The sequence below is a fragment of the Strongylocentrotus purpuratus genome, unplaced genomic scaffold (genome assembly GCF_000002235.5).
Source record: "Strongylocentrotus purpuratus isolate Spur 01 unplaced genomic scaffold, Spur_5.0 spur5_scaffold_16, whole genome shotgun sequence".
NCBI classification, from domain to species: Eukaryota; Metazoa; Echinodermata; class Echinoidea; order Camarodonta; family Strongylocentrotidae; genus Strongylocentrotus; species Strongylocentrotus purpuratus.
Window position 1 is genome coordinate 592,883 of NW_022145601.1, and position 10,546 is coordinate 603,428.

Below are 10,546 nucleotides of genomic sequence, written 5' to 3' on the forward strand. Positions count from 1 at the left end.
TACGCTTTCTTCAGGGTAAAAGGAATTTATCCAGGATCTAGGATATCATTGGGAATATTATATCCAGGATCAATCTTAAATACAACGTAAGTACGCATTTGTTGTTATTGCTCGTAACAATGATAGGAAGAAATATTAAATAAATTTAAATATATTCCGACTTGTTTTGTTACTGTTTAGATGCAAAGGAGTTTAAATTTATCTTTCTCCAAATGCAAGAATACTGATTAGCATAGTTAGCTTAAGACCGTCACCACTACTGGGCAAGAAGGGATTAGACCACACAGCGAGCCATCGAGGTCACTGTGACAGGTGGCTATCTCATTAACTCAGCTCTCATTTAACATAAGAAAAAGAGGATCATGGGGGACCAACAGGCACCGATTGGGGAAGTTTTCTATATAGAGGGAGCAAGTAGCTACAAGTATGGCAGTGTGCCTTTAAAGCTTATCTGCCATAGTTTACAGGACGGATTAGACCGCCCTACAAGGTCACTGGACAGGTGGTTTTCCCATCAACTCAGCTCTCAGTTAACATAAGAAAAAGAGGATCATGGGGGACCAATGGTCACCGATTAGGCATTGTTTGTTGTATAGAGGGCGCAAGTAGCTACAAGTAGTGCAGTGGGCCTTTAATTTTGGTAAATTGATGAAAGAGGTATTATGTGCTTCATATTTATCATTTCATTTTGAGATACTGGAAAAGCGTTTAAATTCCTTGATCTGAAATATACTCCGGGCTATATTACATCAAAGACGCAGTGTGATTTACACTTGGATTGGTTTAATTCTAAATCAAAGGTTTAGGGTAAGTTATATTTGCTCTAAGGCTGAAATTTGCGATTCGACTAAAATTCCTAATTGTCAGCGTATCAGTAATCGCTGGAATATATGTCGTTTAAATCCATTTGCCGTGCACATTCAGCTTCACACATTTATGTAAATGACTTGAACACCAAAAGCTTGGGCTCAGCCCCCATCAGCCCCCCCCCCCCTCCCACACCACAAACAGATTGTTGATTATAAATGATTTTACGCGAGGCACATGTGGGAAATTGAATGCAAGACCCCTCATGCACCCTCCCCGGAAAAAAATAACAAAAAAGTTTGTGCAGACATCATGTAGAAAGAAAGTATGTAGTCTGACAGTAGCAAAGAAAACAATGTAATAGACTCTTCTGAACGACAGGAAAAAGGACGTTCTGGATTTCATATTAGTAAATATCAAGTGGTTACTATAAGGGGTCAACTCACACTTCATGTGCGTCAAGACAGGCTTCTAGTAATGAAGATCGTATTTTATACATTTTACCTTTGGTATGGTATGGTATAGTATTTATTCCATTCTTCATAACAAAAGACATATACAAAACATACAGAGTATTACCCCCCCCCCCCCCCCAAAAAAAAAAAAAAAAAAAAAAAAAAAAAAATTGTAAATACATAAATACACGTAGAAGGGTAACATTACAGATAATAAGAATATAATAAAATTAACACGGAAATAAGTTCAGAAGCAAATTTATGTCGAATGGGTGGTCAACATAAAAGAGCATTTAGCCTTGTTGAACGTTGACCCCTAAAGAAAGTACATAATTTACACCACATTAAGAAGAACAGGAAAGCAGGTGGAAGCAGTAAAAGGGACTAGGAAAACATAATACAGAAGGAAAAAAATATACGAATATATACTTCATAAATCAAATATGATACTCAAGTTGCCGAGTACAAATTTAATAAAAAAAACAATCGAAAGGAACGTTTAAAACTATATACAGAAGGTTGATTCTTTGGATATTTTGGAATAGTACTCCATATATGAGGATCTTTATCAATAGTAAAGCATTTAGTATTAAATATTTGTTCTTTAGATTCATCAATGTCCATAATGGGGTTCACAGAGACGGAACCAGGCTATTGGTTGCTTGCTGGAGTAATTGGTCTTCTCACCGCTTGGTTGGTCAAACATCTGATAACCAGGCCCAAGAACCTTCCACCCGGGCCCACTGGACTACCTCTCCTGGGTGTAGCCTGGCAAATCTTCAAGTACGTGCTTCTCATTACAGTATTTTAAAAGCTATAAACCCCCTTGTGTACCTAAAAATCTATCCTTTATCTCTCCCGCCCCGACCCCCCCCCTCTCTCTCTCTCTCTTGACCTCTCTCTCTCCCTATATCTTTATCTTACTTTAATTTTCATTCAATACGTCTCCTTTTGATACCGCTAGACCCTTTCCCATCTCCCCATCTGTCTCTGTCTCTCTCTTTCTCTCTCACATACACACACACGGTCTCTCTCTCTCTCTCTCTCTCTCTCACTTACTCTCTAACTATCTATCTATTTAAATATCTCTCCCCCTCTCTCTCTCTCTCTCACTGCCTCTTCTATCTCCCATACCTATATCGTATCTTGTTACCTCTTCTTCTTCTTCTTCTTGTTCTTCCTCCGCTATTTCGGAGATCAGCGATCCCATGGGCCGCAAGACATATAACTAAACAGGAGCACAAGGTAAACATCAAGGTAATCATCAAATTTTGACTCCGTTGCCGAAATATAATGTGTAATATTTTCTTGTTAATCGCAGGGGTGGGTCGGATCCTCTTGCTCTCTTCGCATCATGGTCCAAGAAGTACGGTGAGATCGTATCATTCTACGTTGGTCCGAAGCCGATCGTCATCCTCAACTCCTACCCGGTCATCTTCGAAGCATTTCGTCATCCCGATCTCCAAGACCGACTCAGCAGCCGACTACTTCAAGAAATAATGGGATTAAAGAACAGCGGTAAGGATTGAATAAAATTGGCAAGTTATTTCCAGAAATATGATAACTCTTGTGCAATGGAAGATAGCCCTTCGTATAATAATTTTGAGTATCAAAGGAACTCCCAAACCTCGAAAGGAACTTCCGAGATCCATCCGAGTAAATCAAAATAATCACCTTAACTCCTTTCAGTAAATGTCGAAACGAAATCGTCTTCTCGATGAAAGGGAAAAAAAATAAAATAAAAGAACATCATCAAGGGATCTAACATATTTTAAAGCCCCGTCACTAATCCACTACTCATCTTGTGTGATTTTATTTTATTAGTCAGATTAAATTATAATATATATAACCATGACAATCCTATCATCATGTTAAACTCCATGTTTGATATCTTCCAAAGGAATTGGTTTTTCTAACGGAGAAGTCTGGAAGGAGCAGCGAAAGTTCACCCACTCTGTATTCCGGAGTCTTGGTGTTGGTAAGAAGAGCTATGAGGATACCGTATCAGCCGAGATGATCCAGCTTTCTTCAGTCATCAAAGAAAAGAAAAGTTCTCCTTTTGACCCCAGCACTCTCTTTATGCAAGCCGTTTCCAACATCATTTGCTCTATCATCTTCGGAACACAGTACACATACGACGACGACGCATTCAAGAAAGTAAGCTGAATATGTATCATCCTGACTTTCACTGATAATTCCTGTGGATTGTCACATCAGTACTTGAATGACAGTTTGTGAATTCATATTAAAGATGATAAATTTTAGTCAAACTGATTTTAAGGCAGCCCTTATGTCGCCCATATTCTCTCTCTCTCTCTCTCTCTCTCTCTCTTTCTCTCACGCAGTGGTGGATCCAGGGGGGGGGGGGCGGCCCCCTCTCCTGGCGCTCAAGGGGGCGGTGGATGTTGAGAAGAAAAAAAAACACTGTTCCCTTCCCCGTTGAGCAAAAAAAAAAAAATGAGTGCTCACTACCCCCCCCCCCCTTCCGAGAGATGGCGTTATTCCATATTGTATTCATCATGTTCATTATTTACATCTCGTCTGTTTGGAGCCAGAAGGGCGTTAACTCTGTGTAAGTTAATATGAATTAACGCTCTTCTGTCTCCAAACCTGGGAAGGAACAACTATAATACATGTATCCTACGACCACCAGGTTCCCCCAACTCGTTATACACGATAGTAAGAGTTTTGCTTTCCTTATTGTCACACACATCATTCTTAAATAGCCTAAGACATCATTCTTTTTTCTCTTTATATAGATTTTGCATCTCGTGAACTTGAACGTAAAATTGTCGGGAGGGGGCGGATCGTTTTTGTTTCTTCCCATTCCTGGTATTTCCAAGATTCCGTTTGGTAAAATGAAGCTCATGACAAACACAATTCGGAGCTTGAACGCCTTCATCCAGTCTCAGATTGAGTCTCATGAAAAGAATTGGGATCCAGAAAATCAGAGGGATTTCATCGACCAGTACCTCAATAAGTTGGATGAAACCAAGGTGAGTGAAAGCAACTAAGAGGCTGTTCACACCGGCAGAGATAGCGCGGTCTAGCGCGCGCTCTATCGCGCGCTAGGCCGCGCTATCTCTCGTGGACCACCCCCAAGAGGTGCTCCAGTGCTGGCACGCCGTTTTGGCTCGCCGTGGCTCGCTGTTGGGCGGACCGAAACGACGTTGTACCTTCCACACCGCAGAGATAGCGCGCGCTAGACCGCGCTATCTCTGCCGGTGTGAACAGCCTCTAAGATAGATGCGTTTACATTCTACAATTCTTTGTTCCAGTGGTCATACGATTTATGGTTCCTATACGTTCTATTTGTTCTGCTTTTCCTCGGTCCAATCCTAATAGTAATACTAAACCTAACCTTAAAATTCACCTTAACCCTAAAACTTACTCCCGCCCTCAACTTTCTAATGGGACGTAGGACAAACAGGTTTCAAAGAAGTATGTATAAATCATGGGACAACCACAGTTTGTTCACGAAGTCCATATTATTAAATTGTTTCTGCATCCAACATGTTATGTCATTATTCACAGTGGATACTTTCACAAAATCAGAAGAACTAAATACAAAGTATGACCAGGGAGGTGATACCCTGGTATGACAAATGTGAACCACAGTGTATTGATATCGGCAACGCTCTGAGGCGCTACAAATATCACCTGTTAGTATTCTGTTAGTGACACGTATCACAATTAAACAAATACCAGAACGTTGTATGCACTCTTAAGGCGGCCCTATTACCAAAACGTTATTAAAGGCAATTCTTTCTGCTTTCGGCTGCTTTCAGGACACAGTTTCTTCATTCAACAAACTCAATTTAACCGGTTGTATCGCCGATCTCTTTCTCGCTGGGTCTGACACGACGGCTACTACTCTAAAGTGGTGCATCCTCTACATGATGGCCTACCCACGGATTCAGTCACGTGTTCAAGATGAACTTGATCACGTGGTTGGCAGAGAACGAATCCCAAGGCTGGATGATATCAAAGATCTTCCCTACACCAATGCCGTTATCTTAGAGGTAGATCTTCAGTTATTCTGTTTCAAATTAGAGGGCTAAAAGAAGGGGAGGGGATCCCCACCCACTGGAGAAAACCGGATCCCCCTCTTCCTAGAAGAATGCGGCTGCCATTAAAACTATTCCTTGATATGTATCACAATAACCCCCCCCCCCCAAAAAAAACAACAACAACAACAACAACAACAACAACAACAACAACATGTTATCAACTTAAAGAGAACGTGATATCTAAGATGTTCATATTAGGTGAACATAGGGAGGAGAGACACGGGAGGCGTGTGGGGGCATAGCGACAGGTATTTCCACCGCGGTGGATTTAATTTGTCTAAGAGACACAATTGGCACATGTCCCCTCCTTTAAAACAATCTTGAATTCCTTAAAGTAAACAAAAATGAATTTATTGTTTTGTTTATCAGAGTTTTATTTATGTTTTTATATCCTGAATCGTACTTTCCAAGGTCCAACGGAAGGGTGTGGTTGTCCCACTAGGTGTGCCCCACGTGGCTGCTGCGGATACCACCATACGAGGCTACACCATTCCGAAGGGCGCCGTCATTGTTTCCAACATTTCTGAGGTGCTGAACAGCGAAGAGCTTTGGAAAGACTCCGGGGCCTTCAATCCTGAAAGGTTTCTGACCGCAGATGGAGAGCTTATCAAGAGAGATGAACTCATCTTTTTCAGCAGTGGTAAGACAAGTTTATTAGCAGTTATTCGCCATGTGATGAATATTAAGAAACACATCATTTATCCTTACGGACAAAAGACCAATATAACCTGCTTCATCAAACTTTTGATAATGTAAAATTGAGCCCAGTTTGATATAAAAATGAGAAAATTACGAACATAATGGCTGAAACTTCTGAGTGCAAGAAATGGAGAGAGTTTTTTGAGTAGTGAAGAAACAAGAAGGGATGTACATTGTATATTGGAGATAATGAGAGGGTTGATTATAAATCCATTTCTTTCTCCTTCTCCGTCGATCATCCCCACGCCGCCCGCCCCCCCCCCTCTCTCTCTCTCTCTCTCTCTCTCTCTATCTCTCTCTCTCTATCTCTCTCTCTCTTTTTCTCCCTCTCTATCTACCTCCTACTTCCTCCTCTCTTTTTCTCCCTCTCTCTCCCTCCTACTTCCTCTCCCTCTCTTTCATTGTGCATTCATACAATTATTCCCAGGTCGCCGTGCCTGTCCTGGAGAGCAGCTAGCCCGGATGGAGACATTCTTAGGTTTTACAAGCCTCCTTCAACGATTCACCTTCAAGAAACCTGACAACTCACCACCTCTTTCTTTTGAAGGAGTATTGGGTGTATCAAGGAACCCTGTTCCCTACATGACATGTGCTGTAGTAAGAGAATGAAAATGGAAGAAAATCCTTTAAAGTTACAGTCATGAGGTACGGTAATAAGGAAACATGGATTCTCAGAGAATCAAAAGGAACCTACACTCAAAATCCAAGGTGATAAGTGATATCTGCCAAATGGTTAAGGTACAAAATTACTAAAAGCTAAATAATGAAACGAAAACATATGTTAAAATCGAGCTGGTCAACCATAGTCATAGTTGGTCATAGTTGTCTAAAGTTATGAATCGAAGTTTTCAGTTAATGTGATTGCGGGCAGTCATTGTTACTTGACATTTTATGGTTCACATATACAGTCTACTGCATTTTAAGCGCTTTTTTTTATCGAAATATAACTCAATCAGCACATCTCAAGTTTAGCTGTACCCCTTATAAAAAAGAGATAATGTTTTAAGTTGAAATATCTTTTTTCTTTCCTCTTTTTATGAAATGATTGTGGGAATATGAATTGTTCTTGCTAAATAACGTTGATATCTTCTAGGAACGTTATTGGTCAATCTCTGTAACTCATAAAATTGATTAATAAAGTTTTTAAATATATTCACTTTTATCTATTGTCAATATATATATCTCAAAGAGTAGACGCGATGCTTTTAATAATAAACGAACCTATCCATACTTCGAAGATCTTCCAAATTTTGTTATCACATTCTACATCTTATTACAGGGAGCAGTTCAAGGAAGAAAATAGGTCGCTTAAAATGTTGCAGATTATCGTGATCTGATATAGAAGAATGATGCTCGCGTTACTCTTAACTATTGTAACGCTTGTAAATCGAGCAACAATTTAAATGGACAAATGGAGCTGACGTATAATACAAGCTCTATTTAGATGTCACTTCAGTCCAAAACTTCATTAATTTATTATATGTATCGTGTCCTCTTCAACTGGCGGATAATAATATGTTAGTAATGAAATGTCTCCTTTTTTTGTGATTTATGTTACTTTTACTCACCTTTTACACGATCGCGACTATTTTTGAAAAATCAACTCAAGGGCGATTTCAATACCTGTTATAAATCCCATAGAAATCATGTTGGGGTTACGTAATACTTCATTGTCATGTTCGCACGGTTCAATAGGTGACGCACAAGCCTCAGTATTCACAATGCCCTAGGTTGAGTTTTCGAAAACAGTTGCGATCGTATTCTATGTAGTTTAATCGTTTGTAGAATGTTTTCTCATTGAAACAGAAAGTAAAACGAAGACTGTCTATATAACTTATGGAATGCTATCGTACTTTGTGAAAAGTGAATGAAAGAGACGGAAAACGGGGGAGATAAAGTGTGGAGGTAAATGGTCAGTTTCCCCTTATATTTTGAGCCTCTATAACTTCACTTTTCCATAGATTTATATTTCAAGTAAGTTACATCGTACATAAATTCAAAAATTATTTTGTGATTTGTAAATGATATTGATTATAAAAGCACTTATTCTTTGACGTTTTAACCCATGACTGCTGATTCATCGTTGTTTTGTTGTTGCTGTTGTTGTTATTCTTGTAATTTTTGTATATTGTTTTTAATGGTAAAAAGGGCATGCATTGTCCCGGGATTTATTATGGTCTCCTAGACGATCATTACGTACTTAAAATTATGTAAGTAATAATAATGATAATTTTGTTAACACAGGGCAGCTTCATCAGCATCAATGATGTTCTTCCTGAGGCCCCTAAATTTATCGTTACCCCCAGCAAGTGCCGGATACCCAGTTACACGTAGGTGGTGAGTGGCAAATGTGGATTAATGTCTGAATTGCCAAATGACGTCGTAGTATTTTCCTCCTTCATTTCTCACTTCACTTACTGTTTTACTAAAAGACTAGTTTGAGAGGACATTGCCCTCTAATACCAGTCACTACTTCTCCTATGCTATTTAATGTGGTCAGCTTAAAGTACAAGTCCACTCCAAAATAAATTACTTTCAATAGAAGCAGAAACAATCACAAGAAACCATTCAAAAAAAAGTTTGACCAAAATCGGATAACTAATAAGAAAGTTTAATAATTATGATCTTTTGAAAAAGCATGTAAAACTATGGAACAATGTAAATCGCTACACAAATTTGGTTATCAGTTTGTGACGTCATGTCCTCACTATTTAGTTTAATCCTAAGTTATCTTTTTATCCCCCAAAACTTGATATCCCCATGCCTTGCCTAGGTTATATGATTTGTATAATAATCATTACGTGCAAGACATTTCACAAAATATTTTATAAACTTTAAAGAATTGATACTATTTTCTGAATATTGTATATTATACAAATAATGAATGGTTATGAGTTCAATAGTGCGAATATTTTCATGAGTTGAAAGATTAACATTCTATTCAACGAAGCGTCAGTTTATATAAATAGTTCATAAAAACTCACTTTTTTCATGATTTAACTGGAAAAAAATTACTCTATATTAGTGCATCCACACAAAAGCATATTACTATCATTAACTTGGATGCTGGTGTGAAGAAATAAAATTCTAATGGGAAAAATAGGGAATTTATATTATCGATACACTGTATAAAGAAAATAATTAGTGGATAGTGAGGACATGAAGAGACTCATGAGTGAGTTACCAATTTGTCTTGCGATTTTTAAAGTTTTTCGTGTCATTAAAAATTAATAACTTTCTTATTAGTTATCCGATTTGGTCAAACTTTTTTTGATTGGTTTGTCTGATTTTTCTGCTTCTATTGAAAGTAAATTATTTTGGAGTGGACTTGCCCTTTAATATCCCAGTACACCACACTCACTACAGATGCAATGCATTCAAAACTGGATTGGGACAATCTAATTAGGAGTGAACGTTGTGACGTAGTGACTCGAGAAGAAGAAATACCACACCCACTAAGCCTCTCATCAGCATCAAAGAAGTTCGGTCTACAAATAAACATCAAAAAGACTGAAGTACTATTCCAACCAGGTACAGACCACCGAGAGGAGGAGGAGATCCTAGTGGATGGGACAGCCCTAAACCAGGTAGATGACTTCACTTACCTCGGCAGCACTATATCCAAAGACGGACGCATCGACTCTGAGCTGGTGAAAAGAATGTCAAAGGCCAGCAGTGCATTTGGAAGACTGCGAACCAGGCTATGGAACAACCATCATGTCTCAACAAGAGTGAAGTGCAAAATCTACAGGGCTATCGTCCTATCCACTCTCTTATACGGTGCGGAAAGCTGGACTCTCTACACAAGTCAAGTAAAGAAACTTCACGCGTTCATGATGAGACACCTTCGAGCAATCATGAGAATCAGTTGGAAGGACAAGGTGACCAACAAAGAGGTACTAGAGCGAGCAAACCTTCCTTCTATGGAGGACCTGCTCATCAGGAAGAACCTACGATGGACAGGCCATGTCATCAGGATGCCCTCTGAGAGGTTACCAAAGCAAGTACTATTCTCGCAACTACCCGCTGGCGAAAGAGGGATTGGTCGTCCACGGCTTCGCTACAAGGACACGATCAAGAGGAACCTTAAGCGGAGGCAAATTGAAACCAAGACTTGGACAACTGCTGCAGGCCAGCGAGCTGTATGGAGAGCAGCTGTAAAGTGAAAATGAAGGCGGTCTTTGTCGCTTCGCGACAGACAGCTACTACTACTACTAGTTTCTCTTCTTATATAATTATGTTAACATCATTGTATAAAATGTATTGCTGTATTGCTATTGGTAAATTAATTAAATTGAAAAGAAAAAAAATCAGAATATTCTGGTGGTCAGTGGCGTACGCAGGATTTTGTCAAGGGGGGGGGGGGGGGGGGGGGGGGTTTGGTTAACGTTTTTTAAATCAGGCCGAAAATTTCGCAACGACTCATCCAGCCAGGGGGCGGGCCCTCCGGCCCCCCCCCCCTGGATCCGCCACTTGGGTAGGGTGGTAGAAGGGGTAAAGTGGGAGTATAAGTAG

The 10,546-nt window shown here is 39.5% G+C and overlaps 2 protein-coding genes across 3 annotated transcripts; both read left to right on the top strand.

Moving 5' to 3' along the window:
* Positions 1-8,097, top strand: LOC115918264 (cytochrome P450 2J6-like). 2 transcript variants are annotated; one of them, XM_030986505.1, is made up of 8 exons: positions 1-86; positions 1,871-2,045; positions 2,584-2,780; positions 3,163-3,419; positions 4,022-4,258; positions 5,051-5,284; positions 5,744-5,972; positions 6,459-8,097. In XM_030986505.1, exons 2-8 carry the CDS (start codon positions 1,879-1,881, stop codon positions 6,638-6,640), a joined length of 1,503 nt encoding a protein of 500 aa, XP_030842365.1. In that variant the 5' UTR covers positions 1-86; positions 1,871-1,878; the 3' UTR covers positions 6,641-8,097. The 2 variants fall into 2 exon arrangements, with proteins under 2 accessions (XP_030842365.1, XP_030842367.1); XM_030986507.1 differs by lacking the exon at positions 1-86 and having other exon boundaries at positions 1,726-2,045.
* A 1,305-nt stretch (positions 8,098-9,402) lies between these two features.
* LOC115924795 lies at positions 9,403-10,197 on the top strand. The gene has a single exon (XM_030987625.1). It carries the CDS (start codon positions 9,403-9,405, stop codon positions 10,195-10,197), a length of 795 nt encoding a protein of 264 aa, XP_030843485.1.
* Positions 10,198-10,546: the final 349 nt, after the last annotated feature.

Coding starts and splice junctions, on each gene's coding strand:
- LOC115918264 (XM_030986505.1), top strand. CDS start 1,879: ATGTCCATAATGGGGTTCACAGAGACGGAACCAGGCTATTGGTTGCTT. Junction 2,781..3,162: donor AATGGGATTAAAGAACAGCG/GTAAGGATTGAA, acceptor TATCTTCCAAAG/GAATTGGTTTTTCTAACGGA. Junction 5,973..6,458: donor ACTCATCTTTTTCAGCAGTG/GTAAGACAAGTT, acceptor AATTATTCCCAG/GTCGCCGTGCCTGTCCTGGA.
- LOC115924795 (XM_030987625.1), top strand. CDS start 9,403: ATGCATTCAAAACTGGATTGGGACAATCTAATTAGGAGTGAACGTTGT.